Genomic DNA, 20,754 nt, shown 5'->3' with positions numbered 1-20,754 from the left:
AGGCTGTCTGATAACATAACAAATTAGCTTCAGTGACCATGTCCCCTACATAAGAAACGGGCCTCAAAACGAATTTGGTTCTTTGCTTTTCCTATGTGTGTGTTTTTGCTGTTTGGCTGGCACTCAGCGTGACTATGGGTGTGTTAGCAATTACTGAGGGTGAAACAGGAACAGCACTGCTTTATCTCCCTGGCTTCCCAATGTCACTGAATGCGTTTTATTTTGAGATTCCTGGTGGTGCTTGGCAAAGATAAACAAAATCTTCCATCAGGAAACCTGTGAGCTATTTCCACAGGAAGTTTCAAATCACTAAAGTAAATAGAAACTCTCTACACGATCTCAATGGTGTTACTTGGGCTCACTTGGGTTCTACCTACCAGGATGAGAGCTCATAAATGGAAAGTCTGTGGTCTTGTAAGAGCTGATGGCAACCAGTGCACAATACCTCTGCTCTAGTATCTGTGTAAAAGTTGATGGCTGATGTTTTACTCCTCATGCTTGGAAAATGTCCCAAATATAAAAAGATGCTGAATTAGAGCAACTATTTCTGACACCTTATTGTTATCTTAAAAGTGACTGTCAGCTGCCCCTCCTGCATCTTCTGGCACATTCTTAGATTTTCATTTTAAAAGCAGGAAAACCTCCACTGGTATCCTCTCTCCTCAGCCACTGACGGCTTCGTAAGTCACTGTTACGCCCCGCTCCCAGGTTCCAAATGAATACTTTGGCATTTCTTCAGACGTGACACTTTATAATAAAGCCAAAGCTCAGAAAAATCAGAAAAACAAGCAAAGTGAGATTTAGGAAAGAGTTGATATGATATCTAATTTTGGACTATTGTCCCCTTAACGTTTAAAGGTTTCTTTATAGCTTTGTGTGCAAAGTATAATAATAATAATAGCATAACATAATGCTTTTCATCTTCAAAGCACTTTGTAAGATGTTGGCCCAAATTCTTTGCTCAAATGCAGATACACCACTAGTAGTAAGCAATGGGAAGGTTTTGAGAGCGGGTCCGTTCAGGGCCGGCAGACTTTTAAAAATCCTCCCGTGAGATTGGCCAAATGATACTAAGGAACTCTCAGCCCCAAAGTGGACTGACAGCCCAGGTGAGGCATGCAGGGGGGAAGAGCTCATGGGGTGTTGACAGAGACACCTGGGAGATGGGGGTGAAGGTGCCCAAAATATCTGAGACAGGTCTCAGTCAATTTAGGAAGTTTATTTTGCCAAAGTGGACAGCCTCATGAGCTCCTGACAACATGTGCCCAAGGTGGCGATTGAGGTACAGCTCAGTTTTATACATTTCAAGGAGACATGAGACGTCAATCAATATGTGTAAGATGTACACTGGTTCCGCCTGGAAAGGCGGGACAATTCAAAGTGGGGAGGGGGTTTCCAGGTCATAGATAGGGGAGTTCTGTTCTTTTGAATTTCTGAAGCCTTTCCAAAGGAGGCAATCAGGTATGCATTTATCTCAGAGAGCAGAGGGATGACTTTGAAGAGAATGGGAGGCAGGTTTGTGCTAAGCAGTTCTCAACTTGACTTTTCCCTTTAGCTTCATGATTTTGGGGTCCCAAGACTTACTTTCCTTTCACAAAGATTAGCTGGAGATCGACATTGGAGAAAATGGCTTTTAATGATATAGCCACCTTCAGAACATGTTTAAAATATTTTTGAGAGTAAATTTGATTTTTAAAATTATTCTCTTTACTCCTCTATCACCCCCATTTTAGAATCTGGCAACTCTTCCAGATTAGTTGTCCACATTTTCAGAAGAAATCTTTGCTCTCTCAGGTCTGAGTAGAACCATCCCCATGAAAGAAGTCCTGAGTAAATCAGCGGGCTCCTCTCTGGCCCACTGTGCCACTGGCCCACTGTGGTCTTTGCTGGACCAGGGCAAGTAATCTGGGACAGGAGCAGGAGGAGGGTAGTGAATAACAGTTACTTCTCACTGCAAAAGTCTAGGACTAAAGTGGAATTGATTGGCACTTTACCGAGGACTTCCTATTTTCACTGGTTTGCAAACTATTTTGGATAAGTTTGACCATAAGTGTGCCTTTGGTTTTTAGGACGAATTGCTCTTATGTTACTTCACTATTTTGCCCACTTGCCAGTGTCACTTGCCAGTAGTAGTACTGTGCATCATTTTAAAAATAGGAAATGAGGCCGGGCACAGTGGCTTATTCCTATAATCCCAGCACTTTGGGAGGCCGAGAAGAGTGGATCACCTGAGGCCAGGAATTCGAGATCAGCCTGGCCAACATGGTGAAACCTCGCCCCTACCAAAAAGTACAAAAATTAGCCCAGTATGGTGGTGCATGCCTGTAATCCCAGCTACCCTGGAAGCTGAGGCAGGAGAATAGTTTGAACCCTGAAGGTAGAGGTTGCAGTGAGCTGAGATCATGCCACAGCACTCCAGCCTGGGCAACAAAGCGAGACTCTGACTCAAAAAAAAAAAAAAAAAAGAAATAAAGTTAACACCCAAGTTGGAAAAAACATGCCACTTTGAAGAGTAACTTCAGGTAAATCAAGAGAAAATGCATCCTAATAACTCTCCTCTTTTGCATTTCCTACCTCACTTCTGATAGAATGAACTTAGTTGATTCCCACCTGCTATGTTTGCTCATTTACCTTAAATACTCATTCTTTTTAATGCTGATGCTGAGAGAATTTGTGCACAAATGATTCTTAAGATCTTTGAATATCTCATTAAAAGACAGTGATTTTTCTGTGAACTGAAATTCTTTATTCTTATTTTATAGATGTGCCAAATGGGTTTCACGTTAACTTGGAAAAAATGCCAACGGAAGGAGAGGACCTGAAACTGTCTTGCACAGTTAACAAGTTCTTATACAGAGATGTTACTTGGATTTTACTGCGGACAGTTAATAACAGAACAATGCACTACAGTATTAGCAAGCAAAAAATGGCCATCACTAAGGAGCACTCCATCACTCTTAATCTTACCATCATGAATGTTTCCCTGGAAGATTCAGGCACCTATGCCTGCAGAGCCAGGAATGTATACACAGGGGAAGAAATCCTGCAGAAGAAAGAAGTTACAATCAGAGGTGAGCACTGCAACAAAAAGGCTGTTTTCTCTCGGATCTCCAAATTTAAAAGCACAAGGAATGATTGTACCACACAAAGTAATGTAAAACATTAAAGGACTCATTAAAAAGTAACAGTTGTCTCATATCATCTTGATTTATTGTCACTGTTGCTAACTTTCAGGCTCAGAGGAGATGCTCCTCCCAAAATGAGTTCGGAGATGATAGCAGTAATAATGAGACCCCCAGCCCCCAGCCCTGGGCCCCCCATTCAGGCCAAGGGGGCTGCTCCGGGGGGCCGACTTGGTGCACGTTTGGATTTGGAGGATCCCTGCACTGCCTTCTCTGTGTTTGTTGCTCTTGCTGTTTTCTCCTGCCTGATAAACAACAACTTTGGATGATCCTTTCCTTCCATTTTGATGCCAACCTCTTTTTATTTTTAAGTGTTGAAGCTGCACAAACTGAATAATTTAAACAAATGCTGGTTTCTGCCAAAGATGGACACGAATAAGTTAATTTTCCAGCTCAGAATGAGTACAGTTGAATTTGAGACTCTGTTGGACTTCTGCCTGATTTTATTTTGGACTATTTCATCTGCTCTTGATTTGTAAATAGCACCTGGATAGCAAGTTATAATGCTTATTTATTTGAAAATGCTTTTTTTTTTTTTTTTTTTTTTTTACATTAAGCACATTAATCTTGAAATGGGCCCCAGGGGTGCAAGATGTTGGTGTAATTCAGAGATAGTAAAGGTTTATCGCAGTGTGAATTATAAGAGTCCATCCAAATCAACTTCCCCTCCCTCCTTTCGTGCGATCCAGGTAATTATGCAGTTAGTGCCACAATAGACTAGCCTAGCAAAGGGTTTGCTCCTTGCTGTCTCTGACTGCACTGCACAGCTATTGATGGCACCTGAAAGAAAGTGGATCATGCCTTAATTTTAAATATTCCTTAATTTTAAATATTCCTTAATTTTAAATATTCCTCTGGTTATTATTTTAAGGAACTCTATTATGTTAAAATGACAGTAATTCAAAGGTGTACCACAATCAATTTATCAAGGAAAAAAAGGCTATTGCAACCAGAGAATTAATGCATTCTTCTAAATGTAAATTTAAAATTTGCCCATTAAAAAGGTCCACTTTCCCCATATGCAAATGTTAATAGGATTTTTATGGGGATTAAGAAACGACAAAACTGTAGAAGCAGAATTCAAAGTAATTTTAAAAATACACACCAGTTTTAAATCAAGAGAAGTTGTAATTTCTTGTTTTAAGCTTGCATTTGAGGGAAAATGACTTTTTCACCAATTTAATATGCATTGTTCTGTTGTTTTTATTTATGATTGATCATTATATGTGACTTGCATAAACTATTTAAAAAAGAAAAAAAAACTATAATGACCAAAATAGCCATGGCTGAGAAACACAGTGGCTGGACAGTTCAATAGGAGGTGACAATATGACAACTTCTCAAGCTTGGGAACTCACCAGACTGTTTCCTCCTTTAGGTAACAGACTCTGTCCCACGGCTAAACTTGTCTTTCACGTGGGAATTGCTTTTGTCAAACGTGAAAGAGTAAACAATAGCATTTCCCCAGAATGCCAGTTTTATGGAGCCCCAAATGCTCTGAAAACAATTAGTAACCTGGAAGTTGTCAGCCCAAAGGAAAGAAAAATCAATTGTATCTTGAAATTTTACCTATGGCTCTTTGGCCTGGCGTCTTTGTTCATTATAAGTTAGTGTGTTCCTTCAGGAAACAATGCCTTAATACCATAGAATGCGGGGGCCTTAATAGCTGCTAACATTAAAAAAGCAAATAGGATGATTGAGGGATCCTTATGAAAACAAAATGGTGAATTGGACATGCAAAACCTACCATTTCCTTCCCCCTGTTGCAATTTTTGTGGGGAGGGGAGGATGTTAGTATTTACAAAAGATGATTTTAAGAACTTCCAAGAGATGAGTAGAAGAATTCCAGAGAGTGTTAGTTGTTCACTGTGTAATTAATCCTTCCGGAGAGTCTTTTTTTTTTTTTAAAAAGAAACTTTTGGGTGGGTTTTGTTTTTTATTACATACCCTAGGGGTATGTTAACCTGGGGTATGAAGGGAGGTGAAGATAACAGAAGGGGTGGGGGGAAGAAGAAAAAAGGAGCCTAAAATGGGGAATAATTGAAATGGAATAGGGGGTGTGAGGCTGGTTCCTCAGTCCCCATTCCAAACGGAGGATAGAAGCTGTGTATTTATGTGACCTGGCAGATCTCTGGGGCCATAACACTGTAAAGTAAAATAACCTGGTGGGCAGCTATCTTTGGCTACTGATAACCAGCACAAATGTCTGTTAATTCTGATTTTCTCAGTTTGAAGGGATCAGCTACACTGTTAAACTTTGGAAAGCCACTACCTACTTCCATTAAGTAACTTAGGTTTTGAAATATGGGTTCAACGCACCAGCCTTATTCAAAACGTCAAAATAGATTATATATAATGTATAAAGTAAGAATTGACAAAATATGATTCCTGGGTTGATTGATCATTTAGAAACTAGCCAAAAATGAGACTTTTAACATAGAACATTTTTCAGAAATGGGTACAAAGAAAAATGCATATTACTGTACATTTCAGAATGTTTATGTGAACCTTGTATTTAATTGAGAGTCCCATGTACATTCTGCAGCCTTTTTGCTGCTTCTATCATCTGAAGTTTGTGTAGTACAAATAAGGCCTTTGAAATTCTTAATGACATTTATGTTAAAATGTTCTCTTCTCTTTAAACATCGTTTTCCAATCCACCTGTCAGGGAGTCCAAATCGTGTCTGTGTTGATGATGTTATACTTTGTAGCTAGAAAAACTATTTTAGTGTTGTGGGCCCTATATTCAGACTTCCTTTTTATAAGACCTATGGGCAGTGATAGATTATTTTATCATATTAATGCATGGGAAATAGTGTGCTGAGGAAGCTATTAAAAGTATAACTCAGTGAATTGGGTCTGAGTTTTAAATAAGATATTTCAAAATTGGCTTGCCACCGTAAAAGAGACTAAAAAATAATATGATACAGTTCTTTATGGTCTTGTCATGTTTCGCTGATATGTTTGGGGTCTTTACTATGTAAAAAAAAATGCCAAAATTGTAATGAGCAAGCATGTACAAGTAGTCATAAATCAAAGGTTTTAAACAGGACTGCAGTTTCAATTAGGAAAAGCTGTTTGACAGATAGCACCCAATGTAAAAACAAAAATATTGTAATGGTTCTGCGTAGGGGGCAAGACAAGATAGGAAAGACATGCTCAAAGAGGCAAAAAGATCATTGCTATCATTCATTCCATGCTAGTTTGAAGAAGTTTCTATACATCAGAGCACTTCCTTCAACACACTTTTTTTTGCCTTCAGATTTCATTTTTTACAAAATGAGAAGACTAATGATAAGCTATAGAAATCAAAATTTATTGAGAAATCTGTTTCTCCTAACAGGTAGTAACCCTGCCATGATATACTTCTTCAACAATGTTATAAAAGTTATATGATAATACACATTTTAACCTGGGATTTCTAAATTGCTTTAACAAATGCTAATCCTGAGAGTCGCCCTGCAGGACTCAGAAAGGTTTGGGGACTTGGCAGAACCCTGCAGGGACATGGAATCAAGGCCATTGCAATGTATCATCTTTGTAGCATCGTCATCACTCCTAAGCTGCCTTCACAGTTTTAGTACACTAAGATGAGGAAATCAAAAACGGGCAGAGAAAGCTCATACTGTATAATTGAAGACAGTAACAGAGAACGTGTCAGTTATGCCAAAACTCTTTTGATTTCTGTTCCAGGATCTCCAACAAGAGGGGAAAGGAATGACTTGGGAGGGTGGGAAAGATATTAGGAGTTGTTTTTATTTTTTACCTTGGAAGCTTTAGCTACCAATCCAGTACCCTCCTAACTAGAATGTATACACATCAGCAGGACTGACTGACTACTTCATTAGAGATATACTGTACTCATTGGGGGCCTTGGGGGTACTGCTGTTCTTATGTGGGATTTTAATGTTGTAATGTATTGCATCTTAATGTATTGAATTCATTTTGTTGTACTATATTGGTTGGCATTTTATTAAAATAAATTGTATTGTATCATATTTGTATGTTTTAAGAGAAAATAATATAAAATACAATATTTGTACTATTATATAGTGCAAAAACTACAAATCTGTGCCTCTGCCTCTTGAATTAATTCTTTGGTTGCTTGCATTTGGGAAGGGAATGGAGGAAGGAAAGAACCAATAAAGCTTTCAAAGTTCAAGAAATTCTCCTGTTTGGTCTGCTGCCTTACAACTTAGGTTACTGACAGCTGAGTAACACAAACATGCCCCCACAAATACATCAATAAAAACACACAAAATTGTATTAGCCTATCACTACAACACTATATATAAAAATTCATTACAAGACTATACACAAAATCATGTTTTTTATTTATATCTCCTGAACTATTATGCAAAATCCTTGAGTTTTAGAAAAGCTTCTCTCAAAAAAGGAAGGAAACTAGCTAGCTAGGCAAAAGCCTTTGTATTGAAATCTAAAAATATAAAATCTAGTCCTTGATTTCACTGTGTTGTAATAAATTTCAATTTATTGTAGCATCTTATTAAAGTGGAAGCAGCAGGTTAATGATTGAAGAGAAAGTGAACAAAATGCAAATGAAACCTAATAGTTGAGTTTTGCTGTTTCTCTGTATATTTTAAATGTTGATATGCATAGACAATATGAGAATAAAGTTGACGAGTAATCACAACTCCCTTTCTTTCTTCATTAGATCAGGAAGCACCATACCTCCTGCGAAACCTCAGCGATCACACAGTGGCCATCAGCAGTTCCACCACTTTAGACTGTCATGCTAATGGTGCCCCCGAACCTCAGATCACTTGGTTTAAAAACAACCACAAAATACAACAAGAGCCTGGTAAGAGACTTTTTTCTTGAATTTATTATTTCTCATCTTTCATCAGTCCCTTTTTCCTTTAACATTCCCGTCACCTGCTTCCAGTATGTGTAGACCTACTTGCTGATAGAGCCCCAGACACCCGGATCTGGTTCATGCTGATACCAACTTCCAGTGAGGAATATTTGGGCCAGTTCCTATGCAGACCATATTCCTAACCCATAGAAAGATCCTGCAGAATCTATTCAGCTGGAATGCTTTAAACAGTGCCTTCAGAAAGAAATGAGAGGAGCCATGTAGAAAATGATTCAGTTCACCATGACAGCTGGGAAAGTGAGGAGTTAGTTTCTTGGCTTTGAGGTATTGCAGAACTTGGAACAACTGGCATATATGAAGTTCAGAAAAGTAGATTTACAATCTCTTTTTCTTTTTTTCTTTTTTTTTGAGACGGAGTCTCACTCTGTCGCCCAGGCTGGAGTACAGTGGCACCATCTCGGCACACTGCAACCTCCACCTCCCGGGTTCAGGCAATTCTCCTGCCTCAACCATCCAAGTACTTGGACAAGTAACTGGGACTACAGGCACGTGCTGACACCACGCCAGGCTAATGACCACGCCAGGCTAATTTTTGTATTTTTAGTAGAGACAAGGTGTCACCATGTTGGCCAGGCTGGTCTCAAACTCCTGACCTCAGGTGATCCGCCTACCTTGGCCTCCCAAAGTGCTTATAGGCACATGCCACCCAGTCCAGCTGATTTACAATCTTTTAAATTCATCTACGCAGATGTTAAGGATTTGGTAAAAAGAAGACTTTTTAAATTATGTTTGATCGTACTAGTAAAAAAAAATAAATCTACACGAGTGGGTATAGGTTTATTTTCTTTCAACAATACATATAGTGCTATGGGGTCCATGGGGAATTGGTTCCAGGACCTTCTGCAGATTCCAAAATGCACTGATGCTCAAGTTCCTTATATAAAATGGCATAGTATTTGCATATAACCTACACATATCTTCCTGTATACTTTAATCATCTCTAGGTTACTTTTATTTTTATTTATTTATTTATTTATTTATTTATTTATTTTTGAGACGGAGTCTCACTCTGTCTCCCAGGCTGGAGTGCAGTGGCTCGATCTCGGCTCACTGCAAGCCCTGCCTCCCAGGTTCAAGCGATTGTCGTGCCTCAGCCTCTCAAGCCAGCTGGGACTACAGGCGCCCGCCACCACACCCAGCTAATTTTTTTTTCTTTTTTTTTCTTTTTTTTGAGACGGAGTCTTGCTCTGTTGCCCAGGCTGGAGTGCAGTGGTACGATCTCAGCTCACTGCAAGCTCCACCTCCCAGGTTCACGCCGTTCTCCTGCCTCAGCCTCCCGAGTAGCTGGGACTACAGGCGCCCGCCAACTCGCCCGGCTAGTTTTTTGTATTTTTTTTTAGTAGAGACGGGGTTTCACCGTGTTAGCCAGGATGGTCTCGATCTCCTGACCTCGTGATCCGCCCGTCTCGGCCTCCCAAAGTGCTGGGATTACAGGCTTGAGCTACCGCGCCCGGCCTTTTTTGTGTTTTTAATAGAGACGGGGTGTCACTGTGTTAGCCAGCATGGTCTCGATGTCCTGACCTCGTGATCCGCCTGCCTCAGCCTCCCAAAGTGCTGGGATTACAGGCGTGAGCCACCGCACCCGGCTCTAGGTTACTTTTAATACCTAATACAATACCTACACATCAATTCTGTGACAAGTTCTTTGGTTTTTGGAACTTTGTGGAATTTTTTGTTGAATTCACAGATGCAGAATCCACAGATACGACTGACTGTACTCTTTTTTTTTTTTTTTTTTTTGAGATGAAGTCTTGCTCTGGGCTGACTGTACTCTTAAAAACAACGAGACTTAAACCATTAAGTATAAACACTATTGCCTGCCTCATAATTCTGTGGTTAAATAAGAGTACACTGAAATTATTTATGATTTTAATTGATATTCATGTTTTATTAAAAATAAAATTGCCATTTATTTGCAATATTCCAACAACCTAAATCAAATAAATAGCAATATGGAGTAGTCCTTAAATGTGAGTCCTCTACACAAAACGAAACCTCCATTTGAGTTTGATGCACAGAATGGGGTTGTGGTATAACAACTCCAAATTTTAAGATATCTGCAAATGTCTTAGAGAGACCTTACACTGAGCAGGTTCAAAACCAATCACATCACTTCATTTTTCTCCATAAAGTAGCACCTCCTCTTATACTGACATCAGATATTTAATCATCCAAACTAGAAGGTGATGGCCTCTCCTTTACCCTCTTCATCTAATCAATCACCAGACTGAGCAGATTACACCTACTAAATACTAAATACTTCTCAAATCCATTCCTTTCTCTGCTTTCCCATTATTCTCTTGGTCCTGGCACTCATTACCTAGCCTCTGAACACCTTCAGTGGTCTCCACACTTGTCTCCCTATCTATCTTTGTATCTACTTTCCACACAACAGTATAAAATGCAGCTGTGAACATGTCATTTCTCTGCTTCAATTCTTCCGCCGGCTCCAACTCTTCATCTCTAACACACTTTGATGAAGTTCAAGAATCTGACAGAGAATGCCCTCAACATTTGGCCCCTGCCTACACCTCCAATGTTATGCTCAGCGTCGCCTGCCTTGAACTTTCTAACTTTATATTCCAGCAATGCCAAACTCTCGTAGATCACTGCAGACATGATGCTGCTTAAACTCCCTATGCTTTCTTTGGTTCTTGTATACTCTGCCTGGAGTAGCTTCCCTTTCTTTGTCTCATCCCTTAAAACCCAGATTGGGTGTTCTCTCTCCAACTAGGCCTTACACAACTCCCACAGATGGGAGGCAGTTCCTCCACAAGTCTTTATTACTTGTAACTGTTTCTACTTCTCTCTTACCGAGATTTTTAAAAATCATCAGTTCACATGTGTCTGTATTACCTATGCATATTTCTACTCCTCCCTTATGTATTTTTTAAATCATCAGTTCATATATGTCACCCCTCCAGAGGGCAGATAGTTTCTTATTTGTCTTATTTATGTCTTGTCTTTTTATCTTCAGAACCTAACACAGTGCTTGACAATTAATAAATAAATATTCTACGCATGAATGAATAAATGGTTTTCAGAAAATCTTAGGCTATCCTTAGCAAGCTCATAGTGGTAGCACAAATGCCTGGATTTGGCATGGAGGTGGGGCCCATATCAAGGAAGTTTTAAAGCTGAAGGGACCTTTAGAATATCTTTAGTCTGACATGTAGAACGGAAAACTTAGGCTCAAAGAGGTAAAGTGATTTGCCCATGATGACACACTACTAAGATGGGTAGTTTTGTGGAAAACTAGTCCCTCGAGATGTTCTACCAGAATAAAAGGATGAATAAATACATGAGTAAATAGCTTGTGAAAGAAACTGGTAAATTGTACTAAGTTTTTTTTGTTTGTGTTTGTGTTATTTTGTTTGTTTGTTTTTGAGATATAGTCTTGCTCTGTCACCCAGACCGGAGTGCAGCGGCGCAATCTTGGCTCACTGCAACTTCCACCTCCCGTGTTCAAGTGATTCTCCTGCCTCAGCCTTCCAAGTAGCTGGGATTACAGACACCATGCCTGGCTAATTTTTTGTATTTTTAGTAGAGATAGGGGTCTCACCATGTTGGCCAGGCTGGTCTTGAACTCCTGACATCAAGTGATCAACCCACCTTGACCTCCCAAATTGTTGGGATTACAGGCGTGACCCACTGCACAGGGCCAACTGTGCTAAGTTCTGTATTCCTCAGACTTACTTGATCACAAAATCTATTTTATGAAAGATTAGTGTAGGATATTGAGTGATTCTTTGAAAGAAGTAAATGTGAAATAAGTTCAGTTTTTATAATTTGGAAGTGGGTTAAAGAATCAAAGTTAAAATGATTTGGGAAGCTTAGGACCATTATGAGACTAGAGGAGAGACAAGACAAGAGAATGTGCCCTGGCAGCTGCCACATGCAAAAGAAACGAGTCCAGTGTGCTGGGGAGATGAGGGCTTGAGTCCTAGCATGGCCCTCATGAGTCATATAAGAATTTGGGCAACTCGACTGGGTGCGGTGGCTCGTGCTTGTAATCCCAGCACTTTGGGAGGCCGAGGTGGGCGGATCATGAGGTCAGGAGTTTGAGATCAGCCTGGCCAACACAGTGAAACCCCACCTCTACTAAAAAAACACAAAAATTAGCTGGGCGTGGTGGTGGGCACCTGTAATCCCAACTATTCGGGAGGCTGAGGCAGGAGAATCGCTTGAACCCGGGAGGTGGAGGTTGCAGTGAGCCAAGATTGTGCCACTGCACTCCAGCCTAGGCAACAGAGCTAGACTCTGTCTCAAAAAAAAAAAAAAAAAAGAATTTGGGCAACTAGTTATTCCTTACTCTCAGAGTCCTTTTTCCCTTATTTATAAAACTGGGATAATTCTGACCACACAGGGATGTGGTGAGGTTTAAATGAGTTAACATAAGCTGGCCCATGGTCATGGTTTGTTCAATGCTGCCTTCTGACCCACCTCATTTATACAGAAATTGTCCAGTGAGTTGGCAGAATGCACTGGAAGGCATCAGAGTTAATTAATAAGCTCAAATGTCAAACAACCCTAAAACAAAATAATACAGATTCTCCCCCCACCACACCCTTACCACCCAGCTTTCTCTGATCTTCTGAGGGCCAGAAGAAGAATGTCTAAAAATAGGTCCACTTTGGGAGGCCAAAGCGGGTAGATCACAAGGTCAGGAGATCGAGACCATCCTGGCTAACATAGCGAAACCCCGTCTCTACTAAAAATACAAAAAAAAATAGCCAGACGTGGTGGCAGGCACCTGTAGTCCCAGCTGCCTGGGAGGCTGAGGCAGAAGAATGGCGTGAACTCAGGAGATGGAGCTTACAGTGAGCTGAGATTGCGCCACTGCACTCCAGCCTGGGCGATTGAGCAAGATTCCATCTCAAAAAAAAAAAAAAAAAAAAAAAAAAAGGTCATATAAATTCTTACACAAAATATTCTATAAATATCCTTCTAGGATGCTACTGTTTAGCACTTATTAAGTTCAGCTATACCAGTCATCAGTTTTCTTTCTCTTGCTTCCTTTTATTCACCTTTAGGAAAGGGCTTTCTTAATTTTCTGGAGATAATCTTCCACATGTATATAGTTTCTGTAAAGTTTCATATGTAATATCCCCACTTGAGGAGCAAATGCAATAGTCAATGCAATATGCTCCATGAAGATGACCCTTATGTTTGTATATATGAGTATCTTCAAAACTGCCAACTCTTTGATGATTATTTCTTTTTATAAGCCTATGAATAAAGGTAACCAAAGTGTTAATTCCTGATTCGCCAATTGCTGCAAAACTGAAATGGAAGAATATTAAGATCATGGCCTGCAAAGACTGAAAAGTAGTTCATTATATATTCAGCCTTTAGCCAGCTTGACTGAGTTGTAAAATCCTGAAAATAAACTGTATATCCTTTAGAGACTTGAGGTGCACCTTTTAGATGAAGCCTGGCAACTCAAAAAGGATTGATATAGCGAGAGAATTTTAGTGACCTTGGATCATTGATAGGATCCAGTCCATTATCATTGTTATTTTTTAAATGATAACTTGCTCCCATTCCAAAGAAAATACGAGAAAGGAAGCGAGGCACACACAAGGGCTCACGCTTTGTACAAGCGCCTATAAAATGCCTACTTGGGGTAGTTGGAGCTTTTTCCTCCCTTATCATTTCCTTTCAGGAAAACACTTTCAGTGGGGCACAGTCATTCACCAGAAGAAAGACAATTTTAAGAAAGAGTTATAAAAGCTGAGTAGTAAATTCTTGGGCCAAAGGGCATCAAGCAGGAATAAAAGGGATCTTAAGCATGCAGGTCCTGGAACGCATGTGAATGGATTGCAAGAGACAGCCTTGGCCAGGGCAACCCAAACAAGAAGAGACAGGACCCTCCACACCACACTGCCTGAACACCTCGGGGGTGGCATGCTGTCTGCCGCCCGTGCCCAACTCCCAGCATCGCTGTCAGGCTTTCCAGGGCTTCGACTGCTTGGCCCCATCCAGCTCCTTACCACTTACTTCCTGCCGCACCCTGACCCGACTCTTCCTCACTTTTTCCTGTCTCCTCTTCTCCCCTCAGCCCTCTGGGCCATGGGCTGCCTTCAGTTCTCGCCTGAAAAATTCTCCTTCCTCTCACTACGCTATTCTGCTCCCACTAATTCTTTTTTGTTTTGTTTTTCTTTGTTTTTTTGAGACGGAGTCTTGTGCTGTCGCTCAAGCTGGAGTGTAGTAGCATAATCTTGGCTCACTGCAAACTCCGCCTCCCAGGTTCTGGTGCTTCAGCCTCCTGAGTAGCTGGGACTACAGGTGCGTGCCACTACACCAGGCTAATTTTTGTATTTTTAGTAGAAACAGGATTTCACCATGTTGGCCAGGCTGGTCTTGAACTCCTGACCTCAAGTGATCCGCCCGCCTTAGCCTCCCAAAGTGCTGGGATTACAAGTGAGAGCCACCGCACCCGGCCCCACTAATTCTTGATATTGTGAAAGATCTTCTCTCACCTTCCAGGGAAGTGATTCTTCCTTTTTTCTGATGTCTAGGTTTATGTACAACTCATGTCATTGAGCACATCACTTCATTGTTCTCTGGTGTTACATGTGTTTATTTTATAATATCTTAATATGTCTTCTCTATTAAACATAACAATATAAGATTTATCGAGTGTTTACCAGGTACCAAGGCACCGTGTTAAGTGTTTTAGAGATATCTCATTTAATTTTCACAACTCTCCTATGATGTAGGGACGTTATTAGATGCATTCCACAGATCTGTTTTACTTAACAAGGACCTGTGAGGTGCCTGCTGCTGCTTTCAAACTTTCTTAACGCTAATTTCCTAATGCAAATAACTGGTCCCAGGTCATAGTTAGTGAGTAGCCCTCCAAGGTTCAGACCAGAAGAGTTTGACTCTGATACCTGCACTCTGCCCACTGAACATATGGGCATTTAGCATTGAGCATAACTAAACATTAGCTCACCTCACTCACAAGAGAATAAATGAGCACCAGTTTTAAATGATATCGTGAGCACCAATAAACATGTATTTAAAATAATGAATATCTGCTCATTCCTAACCCTTAAAGATTAAGTCTCGGTGAGGTGCGCTGGCTCACACCTGTAATCCCAGCACTTTGGGAGGCCGAGGCGGGCGGATCATGAGGTCAAGAGATAGAGACCATTCTGGCCAACATGGTGAAACCCTGTCTCTACTAAAAATACAAAAATTAGCTGGGCATGGTAGCACACGCCTATAGTCCCAGCTACTTGGGGGGCTGAGGCAGGAGAATTGCTTGAACCCAGGAGGCAAAGGTTGCAGTGAGCCGAGATCGCGCCACTGCACTCCAGCCTGGGCAACAGAGCAAGACTCCTTCTCAAACAAACAAACAAAAAGATTAAGTCTTTTGAAGGCCGGGCGCGGTGGCTCAAGCCTGTAATCCCAGCACTTTGGGAGGCCGAGACGGGCGGATCACGAGGTCAGGAGATCGAGACCATCCTGGCTAACACGGTGAAACCCCATCTCTACTAAGAAATACAAAAAATAGCCGGGCGAGGTGGCAGCGCCTGTAGTCCCAGCTACTCGGGAGGCTGAGGCCGGAGAATGGCGTGAACCCGGGAGGCGGAGCTTGCAGTGAGCTGAGATCCGGCCACTGCACTCCAGCCTGGGCTACAGAGCGAGACTCCGTCTCAAAAAAAAAAAAAAAAAAAAAAATAAGTCTTTTGAAGACTTCTGTTTATTTAAAGCATGTTTTGAAACATTTTAAAAGCATATTAAAAACACATAAAGCATTTTTTTAAAAACTAGACATGCCATGTATAAAGGTAAAAATTATTCTGAACCCAGATTGGGGGTTAGTTTTAAGATTTAAGGTAAACTAAAGATTAAGTCTCTTGACGACTTTGGTTTATTTAAAGCATGTTCTGAAACATTTTTAAAGCATATTAAAAACACATAAAGCATTTTTTAAAAACTATACATGCCATGTATAAAGTTAAAAATTATTTTGAACTCAGATTGGGGGTTACTTTTAAGTTGTAAAGGTCCAGAATGTATGCCCCATCAGCCTAATATCATATATTTACTTATTTAACAAGTATTTATAAGGCACTGCTTTGTGTCTGGCACTGTGCTAGGCTCTGCAAATACAGCAGTGAACAAGAAAACTGAAATCTGAAGAACCAAAAATCTAGAGTAATTAAGTGATGCATGTATTTACCTGAAATACAGCTTCTTCCAGCAACAACCCTGTGTGTCCTGACTTATTCACTAGTATTGTGTCAACTGGTCTAAAAATGGAATAAGGCAAATTAATAAATGGGCAAGCAGAAAAATTAAATGGTTCAATCATAGTATTAAAATATATTTAATACATTGGATAGCTGAAAAGAGACACCCTTTGTGCTTTAATTTTCCTACGAGAAAAAGACATACTCTTTGTGCTTTAATTTTCCTATGTTAATGCATACAGTAAGTTTTCAATTGTTGTTAGCTGAATATACAGAATGCAAGAAGAGATAAGGGAAAATTAGTAGGGCCTCCAAATTAGAACTGAGTAAAGAAGCAACTGGGAACTCTTAGGAGGGACTGATATGGTGCAAAGTGTTGAAAGATGAAGGTAATTTTAAGACCTATTTACTTTGAAGAGGCAGGTGAAAAGAGAGTAGACAAGCTAAAGTGAATATAATACAGAGAGCCAGAGATAAAGAGAGGAAAATGCAGTGTGAAGGGACTAACACCACGAAGCACCACACAAGAGTTCAAAGTTGGAGATGAATCCTGTTTGACAGTAGTTGCTTTGAGTATGGTCTGATTCCTAGGGGTATATGGACAGCAAAGGTCTTTTTAGAAACATTTCTTTCTGTTGGGCTAAAAATATTTAAGGTTTGCAACCCAGACTTGGAACAAGGGTACAGTGTCACCTTGGAGAACCCTTGACCCTGAGTGTCTTTACTGCCTCTCCAGGCCACCCGCCTAAAGGACTGACAGCTCTCCAGAATAATCAAAAAGTCTCCTTTCTGCCTTACACTCTTCCCAGGTTCTCCAATGAGGTCGTAAAATATTTCAAGTTGTGACATTGCTGAACAGGTGCTGTAAGTGGGGGGCTACTGGCAACGCTCTTCACAGTGGCACTGCAAGGAAGTAACATAAGTTGGCAAAGAAGATATGGCAGAAGGCCTATCTAGTTTAGCTTTGCACTGATACAGGCACAAACCATCTCACAAGTGATTGTGCTCTGAAAGAGTCATTAAAAGGCTGAAAAAAGTAACAAACTCTCCCTCTCTGGAAATATTTGAGAAAACACAAGGCAATCTTGATCTTAGATGTTTTTAGTAAAGCCTGCCTGAACCAATAAACCATCATCAAACTATTATTTAAACTAAATTTTTATGAAGGCAAAACATTTCTAGAATATTTTAAGGTTGAAGCAGTAGTATTAGAACAACGAAGAGTTCAGAAAGAGTAAATTCTGTCTTAAACAGACTGAGGCTGGCGCAGGAGAGAATCACGTTAACCCAATGATTAATACTCCTTCTTAAATGAAATCTTCTTGATCACTAGGACTAAGTGTTTATTTAATACTTAGAGGACATCTTTCCTGTCACACTATATCACTGACACCAAGTGTCTGCATCTGTAGGTACCATATTCAGATCCTAGTACCTAAGGGGACAGAATCACCTCTGAATGATAAAGTGATTTGACTAGATCCAGGAAAGATCTTAAGGAACCTTAGAAGAGAGAGAGGAATGAGGATGTTAATATCTAGGGATGAAAAACTGACCATCTGTCACCCTCAGCCTACTAGAATCAGCAGTTTTGCTTGATTCCTTAATCAAATTCCTTAATGAAATTCAGAAATGTCAACTACCTTTTGCAAAACTTGAGTTGTAGTTGCCTTTTCCTTCTCATGAAATCTATCCTTACAGTACACAATGAATGAAGAACTATTATTGCAGAAAAGAAATGTGAACAAGATATCCAGGGTGTGCCTGTGAGGGTGAGCTGGCTGCTCTACTTAGCACCCCCACCGAGACTGGAGCTGATCTGCTGTTGTGATTCACTAAGCAGCTGTTCTCGCTAGCCCTGTCTCTTCAATATGTGTCATTAAGGTCAGGGGCTGTCTACATCCAGATTAAGGAAAACCAAGCTTCTCTGCTGATATGCGAGCAGCTCTTCTTCCCTGCCAGTGCTATGTTGCAGAATCAAAGCTCAGTTCTTTTCCAAGAATAAAGTTCCTTTAGGAGGTAGAAGAAAGGAGAGTAATGAAGTAAGAGAAGGAGTGAGGTAACAGCACACAAAAACTAACCTGTTGACATTGCCAAACTTCAGCCCTACAACCCTCATCTCAGCCAACAGAGGGAACCTGACTTTAACACAGCTCTATCATGGCGAAAAAATTGAAAATGTTACTTCATGCACTTTCTGCAATTCTGCAATTACTTGTTAATGTTTGGCTAGTTCAGTGAGACTGAAAAGTACAGTGGTAGAGTTCTGTGATTTATATTTAGAAAAGTAAAGTGATCCATGAGTAAAGTTCCGTGTTGAATTGGAAAGCAACAGAAGCTGTTTGTGAAGAATCAGTCAGCCCCAAAGTATCTCTTTTTATTGGCAAGATTCAGGTGATTTAGGTCTTGCACCTACATGCATAGGTATACACATACATACACAGCAATATATCCTATACTAATGCTTTGCCTAAAGATTTCCTGGATGCATTTTACAGCATAACATCCTAATCTCTATTCAGCCCAGAAAAGCCTCCTGAAAACTGCTGGCCACAGTAAGGTCCAACTGAGGGATCATACATTGGTCAACACAAACATATATTCATATGAATAGCAGGGTCCCCTGCTAGTTGTTTAAGTTTAGTGGTGGTGGTGGTGGTGGTGATGTGTGTTTGTGTTTGTGTTTGTGTGTGTGTTAGGTCCTCTTAAATGTTTAAATGAAAACTTTAGGAGATAAGAAATAGGAGAGAACTTGTAAATGTGGGCATCACTTTAGAAAAAGTGTTTTTTGGGTTTTTTTCTTTATGTTTTGTTTTGTTTTTGTTTTTGTTTTTTGTTTGTTTGTTGAGACAGGGTCTTGCTCTGTTTCCCAGACTGGAGTGCAGCGACATGATCGTGGCTCACTGCAGCCTCAACTTCCCAGGCTCAGGTGATCCTCTCACCTCAGCCTCCGCGTAACTGGGATTATAGTCACATGCCACCATACCCAGCTATTTTTTTTTTTTCTTTTGTAAAGATAGGGGTCTTTCTATGTTGCCCAGGCCTCATTTTTTAAAATTGTGGCAAAATGCACATAACATAAATTTTACCATTTTAACCATTTTAAAGTGTACAATTAAGTGGCACTAAGTACATTTACAATGTTGCAAAACCATCACCATTATCTAGTTACAGAACTTTTTCATAACCCCAATCGGAAATCCCATGCCCATTAAAGCTTCTCCTTTTTTGTCTATGAATTAACCTCCTCTTTTGATTCTCTCTGTGACCTCTCGCAACACACGGAAATGTACTTTGAGCATGGCCAAGATCAGCAGTGAATTTTGTCTGAAGAGCAGTCAATGCTTGAGGGACCAATGGCCGAGAAAAAGAAAAGGGGAATGAAGAAAAACAAAGAGAAGAGATACAAAGAGATTTGGGGACATCGTGGGGGTAGTGGGGGCGGTAAACTCTCCCAGCAGTCATCCCAGAGATCTCTCAGAGGCTGTACTCTGTCCAAAGACACTAACCCCAAAACTGAGAGCCAGCGTCGGGCCCTTAGAGTGAGAGGGATCTCAATCCCTCATCAACAAAGTCCTCCCTACGCTAAAGACTGGATGAGTATAGAAGGAAAACTCATACACTCCCTTAAACATGCTTTCATGTTTTAGCAAAATAATTAGATGAACTTTTTCCGTTTTACAAGTCCAGAATCTGCATGGAAATCTCTCCTCCCCTCAAGCATAAACTTCAGACAGTTTAATCAGGACCTAAAGTGGCACATACACAGCAATGCAGCTGGGATCACCACTATGCCCAATTCAAATATACTCTCAGATAACTAGACAGTGAACTCACCCCACCCTTTCCACGACTCTAAATTGCTGCTGAAAAAAATCGAAATCAAGAAAATTCACCTCCCATTCAAACGATAAACCTGATTTTTATATAATCTCCTGCTACCAAGGAGCCTTAAACAATCAAGACTGTATATTAGTTTAAGTAGCCATCTCATTCAACTCAGTCGTCATTAAACTGAGCGTCACTGAGAAACAAACTGAAATGCAGAAAACATACTCTATATCACGTTCCCTCCCCCACCCCCATGCGCTGGGGCAGTCTTCTGACTGAATGGGTTTTGATTTGTCCTTTTATTGCCTCAATCTACAATTGTAAATTGTCATAAAGTATAAATCTACTTTTCTTGCCTCAAAAACATTCATTCACTCATTCTAACATAGTCAATATTACAAAGTTTTGCAAATGTTTAAGTATTTGAATCTATATTACTTTTAAACTTTCATTTAATGGCTCTTTGCCATTGAGAAAGAGGTAAAAAGGGCTACAGTTTCATGTCTTAATGTTTCATTGTTATTTTATTTATTTATTTATTTATTTTTGAGATGGAGTCTTGCTCTGTTGCCCAGGCTGGAGTGCAGTGGCACGATCTCCGCTCACTGCAACCTCTGCCTCCTGGGGTCAAGCGAGTCTC

At 40.3% G+C, this 20,754-nt stretch overlaps 1 protein-coding gene across 2 annotated transcripts in view; it reads left to right on the top strand.

Moving 5' to 3' along the window:
• FLT1 (fms related tyrosine kinase 1) overlaps positions 1–20,754 on the top strand; it is a 195,169-nt gene that overhangs the window by 104,113 nt on the left and 70,302 nt on the right. For both annotated transcript variants that reach the window (XM_025364472.1, XM_025364473.1), the window contains exons 13-14: positions 2,763–3,071; positions 7,858–8,004. In XM_025364472.1, the coding sequence (XP_025220257.1) occupies positions 2,763–3,071; positions 7,858–8,004 (456 nt within the window). The remainder of the gene's footprint in view (positions 1–2,762; positions 3,072–7,857; positions 8,005–20,754) is intronic.

This window comes from Theropithecus gelada, chromosome 17 (genome assembly GCF_003255815.1).
Source record: "Theropithecus gelada isolate Dixy chromosome 17, Tgel_1.0, whole genome shotgun sequence".
Classification (NCBI taxonomy): Eukaryota; Metazoa; Chordata; class Mammalia; order Primates; family Cercopithecidae; genus Theropithecus; species Theropithecus gelada.
This window is presented reverse-complemented; position numbering and strand designations above follow the sequence as displayed.